This window comes from Pan paniscus, chromosome 9 (genome assembly GCF_029289425.2).
Source record: "Pan paniscus chromosome 9, NHGRI_mPanPan1-v2.0_pri, whole genome shotgun sequence".
Taxonomy (NCBI): domain Eukaryota; kingdom Metazoa; phylum Chordata; class Mammalia; order Primates; family Hominidae; genus Pan; species Pan paniscus.
This window is the reverse complement of record NC_073258.2, coordinates 134,773,364-134,791,873: the sequence shown is the minus strand read 5'-3', so window position 1 is coordinate 134,791,873 and position 18,510 is coordinate 134,773,364. Positions and strand designations below refer to the sequence as shown.

Here is an 18,510-nt window from a genome sequence, read left to right as displayed (position 1 = left end):
ATACAAGCAGCACTGAAACCTCTGCTGTATGTATTAACTACTCATGGGAAATGTAATATATAACACATAACAGATACTACTTAAAACCAAAAGAAACACACCAACACAAAACACTACAGCATTCCTGGGACATCAGAAACAAGGGCTAACTCTCAGGAAGCTTTCTGTGTGCCATGCCAAGAAGCAAAGAGACAGTCAATTAAGGCTTTAGCTCTCCATATAGAGTACCACAGTGGATACTGTCCTTGCTAAACTAGGTGTAAAAGAATGTGCTTACCAAAACTTTCTTTCAGGATCTCTGTACACTCCAGTGAAGCTATTTGCATATACTGCTAGAATTCTGGGGTACATACAAAGATCTGAAATTTGCATTCAACTTTGACAGCATAACATTCACACCACCTGACTATAAACATCTTTTTTTTCCCCCCAAGACGGAGTTTCACTCTTGTACCCCAGGCAAGAGTGCAGTGGCGCAATCTCAGCTCACTGCAACCTCCACCTCCCGGGTTCAAGCGATTATCCTGCCTCAGCCTCCAGAGTAGCTGGGACTACAGGCAAGCACCAGCACGCCCGGCTAATTTTTGTATTTTTAGTAGAGACAGGGCTTCATCCTGTTGGCCAAGATGTTCTTGATCTCCTGACCTTGTGATCCGCCCACCTCGGCTTCCCAAAGTGCTGGTGTGAGCCACTGTACCCGGCCAACTATAAACATATCTTAAAAGAGAATCCAGCTGGGCGCGGTGGCTCACGCCTGTAATCTCAGCACTTTGGTAGGCCAAGGCGGGCAGGTCACTTGAGGTCAGGAGTTCAAGACCAGCCTGGCCAACATGGTGAAACCCCATGTCTACTAAAAACAATACAAAAATTAGTCAGGCAAGGTGGCACGCATCTGTAATCTCAGCTACTCGGGAGGCTGAGGCAGGAGGATGGCTTTAACCTGGGAGGCGGAGTTTTGCAGTGAGTTTTGCAGTGAGCTGAGCTCATGCCACTGCATCAGAAACTCAGTCTCAAAAAAAAAAAAAAAATCCAACTTCACCACTAGGGTATTCTTCAGCAGACTCCATACATCCTAACTTCATTCACACATATTTTCCTTTCTTTTACTACATTTGTGCTTTTAAAAAATTCAAAGAATTTATGGAGAAGGAATTTGCTAATACCACATCTCTAACAGCTGCTAGCTGAATGTACTAAATCCATAGCTGCGTCTGTTACATTATGTGGCCATCTTATACTTGAGGAAAGTCTGGTTGCTTTCAAAAGAACTGATTTAAACCCACCCCATGGAGTTTAAGAACAAGTTCCATGGAGCTTAGGGGTTGTGTGGATAATTCCGCCTGAATGTAATACTGCAATTACTTATGATTAAGTATCTCTAGTACTTATCCATTCAGTCTCCTTAGCCTGAAGCACTGAAGAACAAATGCCCATCAACAAGTCATGTGGGAATGAGCAGCTGATATAAAGTACCGCATGCTTTCAAGACAGGTGTTCTTTGTTTTTTTTAAAACATACACACAAGTCTGACAATGATTATATCTGCCAGATAATTAAGAATTAGAACATAAAAGAATATGCCATTCTAAAAAACGTTACTGGAGTCCAAACAGATGCAAATAAAAGAATTAAACATTTTTTCAAAAATTTCCCAGAAATTTTGATTTTCAGATTTTGATATGCTTCAGCACACAAGTTGTCTTATCTGAAGAATGAAAACTGTTGCTGTTTTAATTCTAAATAAGGCACTTCTCTCTAGAATATCAAAGATTTGGAAACCTAACACTAATGAGTACACAATCATTCAAAAAAGACATGTGGCATAACATTTGTAAAGCTGAACTGCACCTGTCATGAGTCAACAAAAGAATATTTTATATACAAACCACATAGTGTTGAAAACTTGATAATCTGTCTAAACTGATCCATTAAAAGAACTCCACCGTCAAATGGAATAATACAAATAACTAAAAATTGTATTAACACAAATAATGAAGGATTTCCCATTTAAAACGCACAGGGTATCACTCCCGACAAGGGTCTGAATCTCTCCATACTTCTGTTCCTTCATCCACAAAAGGGCACAACAATAGTAACGACTTCTTAGAGTTATCAAGATTAAATAAATTAGCACACATTAAATTCTTGTAACAGAGCCTGGCAAAGGGTAACCACAAAAGAAATGTTTGCTATTATATCAAGAACCAAAATTTTTAAGATGAAAATAAATAGTAATAGCAATTGAGAATAATCATAAAAAATAAAAAGGACACAGTTGTTATGACTTCTGGAAGGACAGTTTTAGGGTAGCTTAAAGCATAAACCAAATAATGGAAAAAGAGCCCCTACTAAAAAAAAGATAGCTACACGCCTTCAAAGTGGATTCATACATCCTACTACCTCGATTATTTGTCATTAGAACTAGTTTGCAAAATTTGATTCTTCCTCCTACGCTCTGCATGTGAATCCCAGCCCCTACCAGCAAAAAAGCCACAAAACTAGTCCCTTAGGGGAAGGAAATCAGAGGTTAAGGGTAAGTGAAGCTCTTTGCATTTTCTAGTTTTATTAACAAACTACCAAGTTGAAATTCATTCCTGAGCTAAACTGCCAAATGCTTCTGCAACAAAAACTGCAAACTTTCACGTGAACAGATCTTTTCAACAATAGAGAGTTGTTCCAGGCTGTGAATAGGACAGTGTCAGTGTGACCAACACAGCGGGTGCTGGACATTCCTGACACCCTTGTCCCCTGGCTAGCCTTTGATCACTTATCTCCCAACAGCATTTGGTTTTGGGAATCACTTTCAGGCAAAGTATACAGACTTTGCCTTAGCGTATATAATCTATACGCTAAAACTCATCTTTTGTCACAGCCCATCACGAGCATCCCATTAGCATAAAGCACCAAACACAGGAATGCTTTGTTTTCCAAAATCTGTCCACCTTCACTCCTAAACAGTCCCTCTGTGTTTTAATTTGTATATTCTGGAAAACATCATGGGATGACAGTGGCAACTCAAACAATAAAATAATCTAAGAACCGAAAAAGGTCCTGGTCTGGTTACCTGCGGATGGCTGCCAGGGGAAAAGTGTGGTGTCCTGCTTTAGGTAAATATGAAGTTGAGGCTTCACTACTTAGAATGCAGCCTTGGAAAGCAGACTAGACTTGACTCTGAAAATGGATTAATGAAACCTACCTCACAGAGCTGCTGAAAGGAGTAAACGAGATAATGGCTCCAAAGTGCCTAGTAGACAGTACAAGCTCACTAAACGAAAGCTATTTTAGTCCTCTGTACAACTGTCCAGGAAAATGTGGATCTAATGAGAATTCCAAACAGAGGGAAAGAAAATGCACAAAACTATCAAGTTTATTAGCGTGTCTTGATCAAATGCCCCGAATGCTATTTCCGGATAAGGGTCTGCGTGGTCTCCTCGGCCAGGCCAGAGACAAAAAAGGTACTGGATTGATATCCATTTTATTTCTGTAAAAAGCAGTTCCTTTGTGTCGAGTCAAATGAACTGCAGATCCCCAGAGGGCTGGGACCAAGCAGCCCGCCAGGCCTCGGAGCTCTGCCTCGCCGGTCCTCAGCTACGTCCCCCGCTCACCGTCCCTTCTGGAGAGCACAGCACTGCTGCGCAGGGTCTTCCAGCAAGTTCCAGCGCCCACGCCGCAGCTGCCGCGCTCCCTCCAGAGGGCCGTGCCCACCGCCCGGGAGGGGTCCACCCGGGGGATGAGCCCACCGCCCAGCACAGGAGCCCGCCCGAGAAGAGCCCGCCCCCGGGGTCCGACGGCTGTCCGGGACCGACTCACTGCCTGGGACGGGCCCCCCATCCCGAATTAGCTCCCCGCCCCGGTCCAACTGCCAGGCGTCCCAGGGCCCCCGCCCTAGCCAGGCCCGGGTCCCAGCCCTGGCTGCGGGGACGCGGGCGCGCGCCGCCCCTCCGGCCCGGGACCCCGGGAGCCCTCGGAGCCAGGACCGCTATCCTCGCCCGGACCGGCTCCAGCAGCTTCGGCCCGCTCTGCTTCCGTCGCCCCCAGACCCTAGTCTCCCAACAGCGGAAACGCGCAAACTCACCCCTGAAAAGCAGCAGCAGGAAGAAGTCAGGCAGCCGAGCGCAGAGCCGGAGTCGCGGTGGCCGCCTCAGCGCCATGTCGAGGGTTGCTGAGGGGCCAGCGGCAGCGCGGCGCAGCTTGTAGTCCCCGCGCGCATGCGCCCAGCCTGCCGGGACCCTGCGACCCGCCCCAGTTACCATGGCGACCGCCGGGCCCAGCCGAGCAGGCACCATGGTGACAGAGGAAGCTGAAGTCTAGCTGCTTACGGATGCAGCGATGCTCTGGACCGGCACATGGGTTCTCTTTCAATGAACTCGGCGGGAGGAGAGTAAAGAAGTATGTACAAGAGTGAAGCAGGGTATATTTCTATAGCTATAGAATAAATCCATCACAACAGGTCGGAGAAGGAACACTCCTTTAAAATTTGGGAAATAAAGTATTTCTTATTTTACAAATAAGGATGCAGCCCAGTTATCTTGGAAGCATTATCGCCTTCACATCTTTTGGGCCCCCAATTCCAAATTGATGGAAGGAAAAGAGCTGAAATCTGCTTAAAACATAAGCAATACATACATTATACAGTATATAAAAGTGATGTCTTGCTAAAATAATTTGTTTATGTGGTAGATCAAAAGCATGATGGCATACCCAATAGTTTATTCTGCAGAAAAGCAGACTAATTATTTGCTCTGATTTCTGAATACTGGGAGATAGTAAAACCAGGGAAGAACAGGTAAGATGAGGACAAACAGGAAAAATGAAGAGAAGGATAAATTAAAGCAGAAATTAGATCTAAAAAAGCAGGAGTATTTAAAGTCTCGCTTAATACTATGGAAAATACTTGAAAAGCTTGTATTTTAGCAAGTATAGAAAGTACACCTCCAATGTTCCCAGAAACAGCAGTCTAGCAACAGAATTCTGAATATAATTGTTAGTAAAATAAGCCAGTTTCCAACTAATATTTTTAATGTTTAACTTTTTCATATACTCATGCTACTTTTTTAGTATTTTTAGTTTTCATGCAAAATAGAAGTGTATTCATATATTATGTATACCAAATTTATATATGTAAAAGCCGGGAAACATGAAATAGATTGAGATTGTTGCCAAGAATATGCTTCAGTTTCCATCACTGTATAATCTTCTTTGTAAATCTTTATAACTGCTCAGATCTTTATGTTAATTGATTACCTTCTCAAAAATCTTATAAAGACAGAATAAAAATTTAAAAATAACTCAATTACCTACTATGATTCTGTTTGTCTTTCCTTTCATAAATCTTCTTTATGTTCCAGGTCACCATGCACTAAATCACAAGTAAAAGTGTGTAAAAGTTGTTTTATAATGGTGGCCTCTTTCCCTTTATCAAACACAAAATCGAGAAATTAAAAAGAAGAAAATTCGTCTTATGCCCACTGACATTTTTTTCTGCCCTCTGTTTTCCCTATTATTCCCTTTAGCTCCTGGTCACATGGCCAGGCATATTTACCTAACTGAAGGAACTGTTTGGGTTACTTGGAAATGTGAGATGGTGTCTGACTGTGGACAGAGCACGGTTTTCAAAAACCAGTGCCTCTTTTCTCCTGTGGAATTTTCAGTGTTTGCGTTGTAAAATGGTCTATCTGTTAAATGGTCTTCTCTGCTAGGGAATCTTTTGAAACTCAGACCGAGATTACAAAAAAAGGCTGCATGAATATTCTATAAGGGGCAGAGGTTCCTAGGAGAGTGGATAGCAGGTGCTTCATTGTAAGACATTGATTTTCCTCTGCAGATGGAGTCGGCATGTCATTACCAACAGCTGAGACAGTTCCTGGAATGGAAGTCTAACTAGGGATGCAGCAGAGTGGGGTAGGACACACGTGGCTGTGAAGTGGTCTGCTCTTCCTTAGGGTTTCATTGTTCCCTGGAGAGCTCTGACCCTGTGCAGAAGGGAATCAGAGCTCAATAAGGCCAGCAGCAAAGTCCTGGAAGCATTCCGTGAGCAGGGCTGAGGAGGCTCTGCCTCCATCACAGCATTACCCATCTGAATATGCTTATTTCTAAAGTGTGGCTTACTAAGGAGAGATGCACTTCTTAAAAGAGTTCAGGGAACTGAATGTAAACCAACAATAAAATGCTAAGCCCTGGCCAGGCGTGGTGGCTCACCCCTATAATCTCAGCAGTTTGGCAGACCAAGGAGGGAAGACCATGAGGTCAGGAGTTTGAGACCAGCCTGACCAACATGGTGAAACCCTGTCTCTACTAAAAATACAAAAATTTGCCGGGCATGGTGGCAGGCGCCTGTAATCCCAGCTACTCGGGAGGCTGAGGCAGGAGAATCACTTGAACTCGGGAGGTGGAAGTTGCAGTGAGCCAAGATCACGCCACTGCACTTCAGCCTGGGTGACAGAGTGAGACTCTGTCTCAAAAAAAAAAAAAAAAGCTAAGCCCCTCAACAATCTGAAATGACCCCTCCTCTCAGCCAAAGGCACTTCAAAGTTAACCTGAAAAACTAGTTTAGGCCATGATCGGGGAGTTGGATATGCCTTATTATACCCTCCACCCTTTCGGAATTCAGGCCAACTGACCAGCATCAACATTAAAACAGATCTTAAGACTGATAGGGCCAGGTGTGGTGGTTCAGGCCTGTAATCCAGGCCCTTTAGGAGGCCAAGGTGGGCAAATCACCTCAGGTCAGGATTTTGAGACCAGCCTGGCCAACATGGTGAAACCCTGTCTCTACTAAAAATACAAAAAATTAACCAGGCATGGTGGTGCATGCCTGTAGTTCCAGCTACTTGGGAGACTGAAGCAGGAGAATCGCTGGAACCCAGAAGGCGGAGGTTGCAGTGAGCTGAGATCGTGCCACTGCACTCCACCTGGGCAACACAATGAGACTCCGTCTAAAAACAAACAAACAAAAAAGACTGATACAACAGACTCTCTCTCTCTCTCTAAAGCCTGTTACCTGGAGGCTTCATCTGCATGATAAAAACTTGGTCTACACAACCGTTATTCTAATGCAGACGTTCCTTTCTTGCTTGCTTTTTTTTTGTTTTGTTTTTTGTTTTTGTTTGTTTATTTGTTTGACAGGGTCTTACCCTGTCACTCAGGCTGGAGTGCAGTGGCACACAATCGTGGCTCATGCTTGAGCCTCAACCTCCAGGCTCAAGCAATCCTCCCACCTCAGCCTCCTGAGCAGCTGGGACCACAGGTGTGCGCCACCATAGCTGGCTAATTTTTCTACTTTTTTTTTTGTAGAGATGGGATCTCACCATGTTGCCCAAGCTGATCTTGAACTTCTGGGCTCAAGTAATTTGCCCGCCTCAACTTCCCAATGTGCTGGGATTACAGAAGCGAGCCACTGCCCCAGAGCCAGACCAGACCTTCCTTTCTATCAGAATAATCTTTGAATCTGCCTATGACCTGAAATCCCAACCCCACCCACTTATAGTTGTCCCACCTTTCTAGACAGAACCAATGTACACCTTACATGTATTGACCGATGCCTCATGTCTCAAAAAAAGAAAAAAAGGAATGTGATCCATGACTTCTGTTCCTTTACTATGCTATTCTAGCCCTGAACAATCATCTGAAGTCAACCCGCATCGCATGAGAGAAGTGGGATCCTTTGACTAATGGAAGTCTCTGACCTCAGAGTCCTACTTTAAAGCATTCTTCTTCAGGGCTTTTCAAAGACCTGGGTAGGTTTCTGTTTCTCCATCTCCCCTCTCTTTAAGTCCCATCTTCCTCACAATATTTTCAACTATGTTATCCCACATTTTATCTCAACTCTTATCCCCTGCTTTTTCCTTCAAAGTATTTCTTTAATTTTATTTAAATAGGAAAACCTTCTCCCACCTCCCTCTAAGGAAACAGTAGCAGACAAAACTTCCATCTTCTCCAATAACATATGCTGCTTGTGGTCTGCAAAAGAAGAAAAGTTCTTCTGCAGTTCGATCTATTTGCACATTTCTCTCCTTTGCTGAAAAAGTTTATATACCAATGGCAGATTTTGGTCAAGTGGCTTCCTAGAGAGAGGCTTTCATAAGCAGCTATTTAATAAACCTTTTGCATTTCACCAAAAGAAGGCTAGGTGTTCGTGTGTGTGTGTGTGTGTGTGTGTGTGTGTGTGTGTGTGTGTGTGTGTGTGTCTTTAAGTAGGAATATCATACATGCCAGGAGTTAAAGAGAGTCACACCCTTATGCTAGGGCAGGAGTTAAAGTATCCTGCTGGTATCTCTATCAGCCAAGGGCTCTTTACTGGTGCACCTTAAAACACAACAGGACAACCAACAGTGGACAATAACACAAGGAAAGCCCTTGACACAGAATTGCTTCCCCAGGGCTGATGTTCCTGGGAATTTCTCACTTCAGGCCCCATGAAGAATATCACCCACGCTGCCTGTGTCAGGGTGTCTGCCTCAATTCTTTCTTTGAGGATGTGGAGAAGCAGGTGCCCCTGCAGACACCAAAGAAAAGGTGTCTGAGATAGCCAGTAAACAGCAGTCCCCAGTCACCTTCCAGGAGGGATCCCTGTGATGACATAAAACAGACAAGCATTTTTTTACCCTCTTCACCTGACTTGTTGAATATTTGCCCTGGCCTGGGGAGAAGGTGAGAAGCTGTTTTCTGGACTGTGCCTCAGGGCTGAGGACACTGATGAGCCTCAGGGACAGGTATGCCGCCTTCATTGGCTTCAGGTGAGGTCCCGGAGCACCCGCTGCTTGTGGGTTGGGGCTGAGACGATCTGGGTGGGGTGGCCCACAGGGTACCTGCAGCACTCTGGTGCTCCAGTTCTGTGCCTCCAGGATGCTCCAACTACTTTGTTTACAGATGGGAGATATTTTTATTCCAGCCCTCCAATTAGAGATAATTTTCTCTTCACCCAAATTACACCATGGAGTGTTTACTTCCTGGCGGCACCAGTGAGAGACCTGGGCCTCCGCTCTTTTCCCTCCTCTGCTGCTGAGATCTTGCACTTTACACAGAGTCCCGGCCAGGGTCAACCCTCGGTTTCAGGGCTTTGGAATGGGGAAAGCTCTTCCAAAAAGCTCTAGGCCAGGCATTTGACAGAGCAATTTATGTGACTCAGAGCTTTCCAGGATGGGAAGGACACTTTTTAGTGGTGGCCACTGAAGAGGTTCTGGATATTCTGTTCCAGGACTGGAAATGGGGGGACATAATTCGATTTCCTAGGTTTCTAACGTGAAGAGGGTCATTCCACAGGAAACCTTTTCCCCAGAAATTATTCAAGACCATGCCCCTTGAGCAAGCAGATAAGAGCTCTGGGTAAGACTATAGTTAAGGCCGGGCGTGGTGGCTCACGCCTGTAATCCCAGCACTTTGGGAGGCCGAGGCGGGCGGATCACGAGGTCAGGAGATCCAGACCATCCTGGCTAACACGGTGAAACCCCGTCTCTACTAAAAATACAAAAAATTAGCCGGCCATGGTGGCGTGTGCCTGTAGTCCCAGCTACTCGGGAGGCTGAGGCAGGAGAATGGCGTGAACCCAGGAGGCAGAGCTTGCAGTGAGCCAAGATCGCACCACTGCACTCCAGCTCGGGTGACAGAGCGAGACTCTGTCTCAAAAAAAAAAAAAAAAAAAGACTCTATACTTTGTCTTTAATGCCATGAAATTATATTCCCATGAAATTTTGGATCAGGAGGAGTGGATGTATTTGGTCCTCTCGGGTGACTCTCAGAATCCTGAAAGCACTCAAGACACTCAGTGGAGACCGACTCCAGTGCGGATGGCCACGCAGCCCATGAAGGACAGAGAGCTTGAGTCCCACATCCGCAAAGGGCAGCTATGCTTCTGCAACCCTTCCACTCAGAGGTCACACCTTAGTCCATTTATCTTCCAGGCAATATGTTGTTTTCCAGCCGGGCATTGTTCCCTAGGTTTGCACTGTCCCTGTGCCCCAGGCCTACCACCAGCTGCTGCCCAAGACAGAACACAGGAAGGAAACAGGAAACTCTGCTGAGCTTGGAGGTACAAGATTCTCCTTATGCACTCCCCACAGGGAAGGAGTGGCCACCCCCCACCACCACTGGCCCAATATCAGCTCCCTCATTTTTCATCTGGATTGTTAAAATGATCTGTAGGTAAGTCTTCCTGTATCTAGATGTTTCTTTTCAAAACTGTGACTAGGGCCTAGAACAGTAAGAGGTGCTCAATAAGTATCTCTGGAATGAATGAATATAAGACTCCTGCGCCCTGCAGAGCTAACATCTGCTCACGTCGTGCTGCTTGAAATTCTTGGCACCTTCAGCATGTAGCTAACACCCCTTAGTACAGCAGGCCCCGACGTTTTCGGCACCAGGGCCCAGTTTTGTGGAAGACAAGCTTTCCACGGAAGGGTTGGGTGGGGCAGTGTTTCCGGATGAAGCTGTTTCACCTCAGATCATCAGGCTTTTTAGTTAGATGCTCATAAGGAGCGTGCAACTTAGATCCCTCGCGTGCGCAGTTCGCAAAAGGGTTTGTGCTCCTATGAGACTAATGCAGACCTGGCAGGAGGCAGAGCTCAGGCAGTCATGCTCTCCTTCCCACCCCTCACCTCCCGCTGTGCGGCCCAGCTGGTAACAGCTACCTGTCCACGGCCTGGGGACTGGGGACCCCTGCCTTAGTAAGACTAAAGAAGTCATGGATGAAAAAACACACCCTATGTTCCTGAGCATCACAACTTCCTCATCTCATACCACCCCCTCATCTACTGCCTTGAATCTAGCTCCGCTGAGTCAGCTGTGGTTCTTAAAACTTGCCAGGTTCTTGCGAGCCACTGCAGTTGCCGACGCAGTCCTTGCTGCCTGTATTATTCTCCCCGTCAGCCTGGTGTCGCTGAAAAGACTCAAACTCGGTAAAACATTTGAAGAGATTTATCCCGAGCCAAATATAAGTCACCATTGACCCGTGATGCAGCCTGCAGGAGATCCTGAGAACAGGTGCCCAAGGTGGTCAGGCACAGCTTGCTTTTAGACATTTTAGGGAGACAGCAGACATCAATCAATACACGTAAGATGTCCATTGCTTTGGTCTAGAAAGGCAGGACAACTCGGGGATTCCAGGTCTTGGGTAGATAAGAGACAAAAGGCTGCATTATTTTGGGTCTTTGATCAGCCTTTCACTGAAATCACAACTTACATGTGAGAGAGGCGTAGAGGAATACTCATGTATGCCTTAGTCCAGCTCAGTGAATCTGCATTTTTACATAAACAATAGAGCAGAAGAAGCAAACAAATATGCATTTGTCTAAGGTGAGCACAGGGATGACTTTCTATCCTGTACCTGTGAAGATAAGCTATCAATTTACATGGCCAAGGTGAAATTCAACAGAACTAGAGTAAAGACCTTGAGGCCCACAAGGAATTTCCTTGTGGGCAGATTGTGAGGGAGGTATGTATCTTTAATATCTTTATAGCTATTTATTTAGGAACAAAACGGGAGGCAGGCTTGCCTGATAGTTCCCAGCTTGACTTTTCAGCTTAGTGATTTTGGGGTCCCAAGATTTATTTTCCTTTCACACTAGTCAGTTTCCTAACATCACCATGTCCTCTTGGAACCCCTTTCAGCATCATATCCTCATGGTAGAACTTCCTGGCCCCAGAGTCCCCTCCAGGATGGTTTGGGTGGACCTCTGTGTGCTTCTGTAACACTGTGGGTGCGTCTCTCCCACACTCCATTGCATTGGATTGTAATTCCATATTTTTACTGTGGTTCTAGTTCAGACTTCTAGAGTCTAATGCTGTGTTCAATCTCCTCCTTTGCTAATATGTATGTTTGAAGCTATAATCCTTTCTAAGTACTGCAGTAGCTACATCCCACAATTTGTAATACACACTGTCTTCACTGTCACTAAGTCCCAAGTATTTTATAATTTCATTTGTCACCTCTACTTGACCACTTATCATTTAGAAGTCTGCTTTATAAGCTTCTCAATATATGGAGGCTGGGCTTGTGTTACCATCAATGACTGCCTTGGTCAGAGAACAAGGTCCATATAAAATCAATGCTTTTGTATTTGTTGAGCCTGACATTATGGCTTACTAATGGTTAATTGTTTTAAATGTGCTGTGTGTATTCTCAAATGTTCGGGCTTAGAGTTCTAAATATGTACCTATTCAGTTCAATTTCTTTATTATGCTACTTAAAACTTTACTACCTTTGCTTACTTTTTTTTTTTTTTTTTTTTTTGGCTTCAGCTATCAATTCCTGGAAAAGGTTTGTTAAATATCACACTATGATTATGGATTTCTCAGTATCTCAGTATAATTCTATCAAGGTGCTTTTTATTCTTCACCATGCAGCATGCCAGTTTGGGAAAGTCATACCACGCTGGCGATGTGAGGAAGCACATGACCTCCCTCTTCCCAAGGGTTCCACCCTCTTCCTTTCTCCTTATCCCTCAGGCTCAACCCGCGAAATGCCACTCTGGCCTCAGAGCATCTCCTTTCATTCCCAAGCTTCCTGAAGCCTTAGTTCCTCTCCCAAATAGTCCTATAACATTTTCTTCCAAACAAACATGGTCCTCTTGAATGAATCTACAACAAACACAATGCTCCCTATCACATTGTGGAGTCCTAATTAGGGAAAAGGAGTCAGGCTGGCACCACCAGGAGAAAGCAAAGAGATAGAGGAAGCAGATAAGCTATAGACCTGCCTTCCCTCATGGTCCGGAACATATAGACAAAAAGAGGAAGGAGATAAGTTATAGGCCTGCCTTTCTTTATGGCCCAGGACATGCAGCCCTCCTGAGCAGATAAGGTGCAGAACTCGCAGGCTTCCTGCTGGTCATCAAATGCCTCAATTTGTCAAACACCTCAGCTGATAGAAGAATGCAGGTTAGCTCACTGCTACCTTGGCATTATCAATTCACCCAACAACCACCCTATAAAAATCCCCAGCCAGCCTTTGTCTCTTCGCAGTCAGCTTCTCTCCTGCTGGTTTTGCCCACTGCTCCCTGGCAACGTACAATGTACTTTCCTACTTTCTTTTTTCTTTTCTTTTTTTTTTTTTGAGATGGGGTTTTGCTCTTGCTGCCCAGGCTAGAGTGCAATGCCGCGATCTTGGCTCACTGCAACCTCCACCTCCCGGGTTCAAGCAATTCTTCTGCCTCAGCCTCCTGAGTAGCTGGGATTACAGGCATGCACCACCACACCCAGCTATTTTTGTATTTTTAGTAGAGACAGGGTTTTGACATGTTGGCCAGGCTGGTCTTGAACTCCCAACCTCGGGTGATCCACCCGCCTCGGCCTCCCAAAGTGCTGAGATTACAGGCGTGAGCCACCATGTCCGACCTTGGTAAATTCTTTTACCCCTCACCACTGGCCAAGATACTCGTGGCTTACCATGACACATATCATGTCAGAGTTATGGTTTCCACATCGTATCTTCCAATCGGACCACGAGTTCAGGAAGGGCCCCATCTCAGGCATCCCGGGGGGTGTAGCACACAGTGTTGTTCAAGAAACACGTTAGAATGCTAAGAAAAACACTCACACAGGTGTCATAAGGGCGTGCATTGCAGAACCACCTATGAAGCATTTGGGGAATAAAAGAATATCTTCGTGCTTAGAATAAGTGAGAAAATTTTCTTCCTAAAGATGGGGAAAGACTTGGAGTAACTCTTGATAATCACCTAACACTATTTAACTGTTCTTCTAGCAAACTTTATGTTGTGTTTGTGCCTCGGACTGAGCTAGGAACTCAGCACCAGAGACAGCTTGGACACAGTTTTGTTTCATTTTGTTTTTTTTGTTTTTGTTTTGTTTTGTTTTATTTTTCCCCTCAAAGAATCCATGTTCCCATGGAAGAGATGGGAAGAAAAATCAATATTTTTTTCTTGGGGATCCAGGAAACCTCAGAATGATGGAGTCTGCCATACTACCACATTGTACAGAGAAATTCTGAATAAGAGGGCAGAAAAATTAAAATGCACATGGAGCTTGAAATAGAGAAATAAACCTCCAAGTCACCAACACAGGAAGGAATTCAAAGCCAAAATAAATTTGCAAGTCAGAGCCACGATAGTATGAGGAGGAGGAGGAGGTCCTAGAAAGAGTTAGGGGAGCAGCTCTGACCCACTGGGTGGGTCAGAGAGACCCTAGGGCCCGTTCGAAGCAGGACTTTGGAACCGACATCCTGCTCCCTCAGGGGAAGGTGGCCAGGAAAAAATTCCATCCTTCAGTTTCTGCCCTAGGTTCTGGGAGAGAAGAAAAACCATTTCCTGTGGGAAACTCAAGTCTCAGCCAGATGTGGTAGCTCACACCTGTAATCCCAGCACTTTGGGAGGATCACTTGAGGTCAGGGGTTCGAGACCATCCTGGTCAACATGGCAAAACCCTGTCTCCACTAAAAATACAGAAATTCTCCAGGCATGGTGGTGGATGCCTGTAATCCCAGTTACTGGGAAGGCTGAGGCAGGAGAATCACTTGAACCCAGTAGGCAGAGAGGTTCCAGTGAGCCAAGATCATGCCACTGCACTCCAGCCTGGGCGACAGAGTCTCCAGGCCTGCGTCACATGCCGGTGTTGGGTGTGAACTTACACCGTCTCCCATGATGTGGAAGTCTCCAAGCCCAGAAATTAATGTAAAACCTGTGGTCACATTGGGGAAACCTCTAGACCAACCACTTGAAGCAAAAGGTGCAACTGTTCCTAGCATGTCCCAGCACATCAACGACCCCCACAGAATGGAACAATCTCTGATGAAGAGGAGCTAACCGGTGACAAACCACAGGGGAAATTGCGCACCACAGGCGGGAGCCAGCGTACCTACGCGGCAGGCGGGAGCCAGCGTATCTACGTGACAGGCGGGAGCCAGCGGATCTATGTGACAGGTGGGACCCAGCAGACCTATGCGGCAGGCATTGCACCTCCCAAACTCTGAGATAACAGAATGATCCAAAAGAGATAATAAGGTAAGTGGGCTTGCAAAGTACAGAGAGATACAAGGACTAGCAAACACAGAGATATAAAAAGGACACCTGGAGAGAACAGGCAGATGAGAAAAAGAGAAACAGGAAAACCCAAACCAAAACCCAAAACCTCTCAACAGAAGATTGAACAGTGGCCTGAAAGAAAACTTGTGAAGTAGAAGATGGATCTTAGAAAACCATCCGGGATGAGCCACAGGGTGGTAAACATATGGAGATAGAAAAAAAAATGTTGGCCAGGCGCAGTGGCTCACGCCTGTTATCCCTGCACTTTGGGTGGCCGAGGCAGGTGGATCATCTGAGGTCAGGAGTTCGAGACCCGCCTGACCAACGTAGTGCAATCCTCATCTCTACTGAAAATACAAAAATTGGCTGGGCGTGGTGGAGGGCACCTGTAATCCCAGCTACTTGGGAGGCTAAGGCAGGAGAGAATTGCTTGAACTTGGGAGGTGGAGGTTGCAGTGAGCTGAGATCAGGCCACTGCACCCCAGCCTGGGTAACAGAGCGAGACTCCATCTAAAAAAAAAAAAACAAATTTAAGAGATGTGCGCTATAGAAACACGTTGTAGTGGGATAAAATAAAAATGTGGCTCTAAAGGCAGTAACTGAAGAGGGAATGGCTCAGAATTTGCCAGAATTGGTGAAAGACACGAGTTCTTTTGGGATTTTGTTTGTTTTTTGTTTTTGAGATGGAGTCTTGCTCTGTCACCCAGGCTGGAGTGCAGTGGTGCAATCTCGGCTCACTGCAAGCTCCACCTCCTGGGTTCAAGCCATTCTCCTGCCTCAGCCTCCCAAGTAGCTGGGACTACCGGCGCCCACCACCACGCCCGGCTAATTTTTGTGTGTTTTTAGTAGAGACTGGGTTTCACCATGTTAGCCAGGATGGTCTCGATCTCCTGACCTCGTGGCCCGCCCGCCTTGGCCTCCCAAAGTGCTGGGATTACAGGCTTGAGCCACCATGCCTGGCCAAGACACGAGTTCTTAGTTTGAAGAAGCTATTCTAAATAGGATACCCCGGGATAAAGAGATATCTCATTTTGTTTTGTCACACCTAGCCGCATGGGTCTTTGCTAGACATAACACGGTGAAAGACAGAACTCAAAGACTAAGAAAAGTCTCAAGGTTAGTGACAGTCAAAAGATGGCTATTCGCTGGGAAACAACAATAGAAGCTGGAACAAAATGAAATAATTGCTTCAAAGTGCTAAGGTGAAAAAGAAGTCAGTCCAGGTTTCTGTATCAGCTAAGTGATGATTCAAGAGTAAAGGGAAAAAAATTTGAGAGAGTTTGTCACCTCTTTACTTGTTGAAAGAAATACGAATGAATGATTTAAAAGAAAAGCTTAAGTTTAAAAAAAGCAAATCTGTACCCAGAGGAAGCAAGGGGATAAAAGAGCAACGATCAGCAAAACATGTAGGAAGCAAGTGAACAAATGTAAGTCAATATCGACTCTACAAGACAATAATAGTAATAACCTATCTGTGAGGGTTAAAAAAACTAAAATACTAGACAATGATAACATGAACAACTAGGGTTAGAAGAAATTCAGAGTACTGAAAGGTCAGTAAAGGTTAATTAGATTTAAACTTTAAAAATTAAAGGGTATATTTTAAATTAAGGGTATATTTTAAACGCTTAAGGGTAATTCTTAAAAGGATAGAAATGAAATATATGACTTCCAGATCGTATAGTAGGTGGATGGGTATCTAGCATGGGGCCTTGATATTTAGGCTAAGTTATTTTGAATGTTTTACATGGGTGATGGAGCGTAATGGAAGCCTTTCTTTTTTCTTTTTCTTTCTTTTTTTTTTTTTTTTGAGACAGAGTCTTGCTCTGTTGCCAGGCTGGAGTGCAATGGCGCGATCTCAGTTCACTGCAACCTCCACCTCCTGGGTTCACGCGATTCTCCTGCTTCAGCCTCCTGAGTAGCTGGGACTACAGGCATGTGCCACCACGCCCGGCTAATTTTTTGTATGTTAGTAGAGACGGAGTTTCACCATGTTGACCAAGATGGTCTCGAACTCCCGACCTCAGGTGATCCGCCCGCCTCGGCCTCCCAAAGTGCTGGGATTACAGGCGTGAGCCACTGCGCCCAGCCATGGAAGGCTTTCTAACAGGGGAGGGCGTGGCACAGAGCAAGTCCCATCCAACTTTATACTCCCCTGACCCACCCGGCCAGAATTCAATGACGTGTTCTGTGTTCTATCGCTGAACTAGCACCTATCACTGTGCACATTCTATATGAACACAGGGGTATAGCATGCCACTGTCTCGCTGCTGGACTGTGAACTCCTAAAGCAGGGAAACATTTTACAAATCGAGGACTGTGAACGCCTGAAGGGGAGAAACATTTTACAAATCGAAGTTGATGACCTGTCAGTAGAGTAGAGAGGGTCTGAGAGCACTTGCTTTATGTTTGTAGCAGACCCTGCTGGGGCTCTGTCTCTTCTGTTCCCTTTTTTTTTTTTTTTTTGATACAGAGTCTCCCTCTGTGGCCCAGGCTGGAGTGCAATGGTGCCATCTTGGCTCGCTGCAAGCTCTGCCTCCCGGGTTCATGCCATTCTCCTGCCTCAACCTCCTGAGTAGCTGAGATTACAGGTGCTCGCCACAATGCCCAGCTAATTTTTGTATTTTTAGTAGAGACGAGTTTTCAACATGTTGGCCAGGCTGGTCTTGAACTCCTGACCTTGTGATCCACCTGCCTCAGCCTCCCAAAGTGCTGGGATTACAGGTGTGAGCCACCACACCCGGCCTTCCGCTCCCTTTTTTTTTTTTTTTTCGGAGACTGTCATCCAGGCTGGAGTGCAGTGGCCCGATCTCACCTCACTGCAACCTCCGCCTCCCGGGTTCAAGCGATTCTCCCGCTTCAGCCTCCTGAGTAGCTGGGATTACAGGCGTGCACCACCATGCCCGGCTAATTTTTGTATTTTTAGTAGAGACAGGGTTTCACCATGTCGACCAGGCTGTTCGCAAACTCCTGACCTCAGGTGATCCACCCACCTCGGCCTCCCAAAGTGCTGAGACGACAGGTGTGAGCCACCGCGCCCGGCCCGTTTCCTTTGATTCTAAAGAACTGCACCCACAGCTGTCTTCAGAGGACTGCCTGGGGGTACCAGAGCCACCTCTCCATCGTGCTCAGGGAACTGCAAATGCCTGGCAGTTTCTGCCCCCTTGCAATATCTACGGAAACACAGCTCCCTTGCTTCCAGTTGGGACAGACTGAGGAGTAATTGTCCCCAGAGCTCCCCCGCAGGGTCGGCTGAGGCTGGGACGGGTCTGAAATGGCCCTCTTGTTGGGCTTCTTTCCCTTCCCCCCTGCCCCCTGAGGGGCAAACCATCTCAGGGTCGACTTTGCACCTCACCTAAGACAAAGCCCGGCAAGTCATCAATTACAAAGCACTCACTAAGTGCTCGCTGGACACCTGGCTGCACACTAGCCACTATCAGAAGTTCATCTCCCCTTCTTGCTCTCTTCCCCTTCCCCTGTTTATCTTTTTATGTCTCCCTAAGCCAGGAGCAGCAAGTTAGCTTCCAGTTTCCATCCG

At 45.9% G+C, this 18,510-nt stretch overlaps 1 protein-coding gene across 1 annotated transcript in view; it reads right to left on the bottom strand.

Moving 5' to 3' along the window:
• Positions 1 to 4,314, bottom strand: part of JAM3 (junctional adhesion molecule 3) — a 90,503-nt gene extending 86,189 nt beyond the window's left edge. Inside the window, exon 1 of the mRNA XM_003819845.6 lies at positions 4,076 to 4,314. Coding sequence (XP_003819893.3) covers positions 4,076 to 4,286 — 211 coding nt within the window. The 5' untranslated portion in view covers positions 4,287 to 4,314. The remainder of the gene's footprint in view (positions 1 to 4,075) is intronic.
• Between the last annotated feature and the right edge of the window lie 14,196 nt (positions 4,315 to 18,510).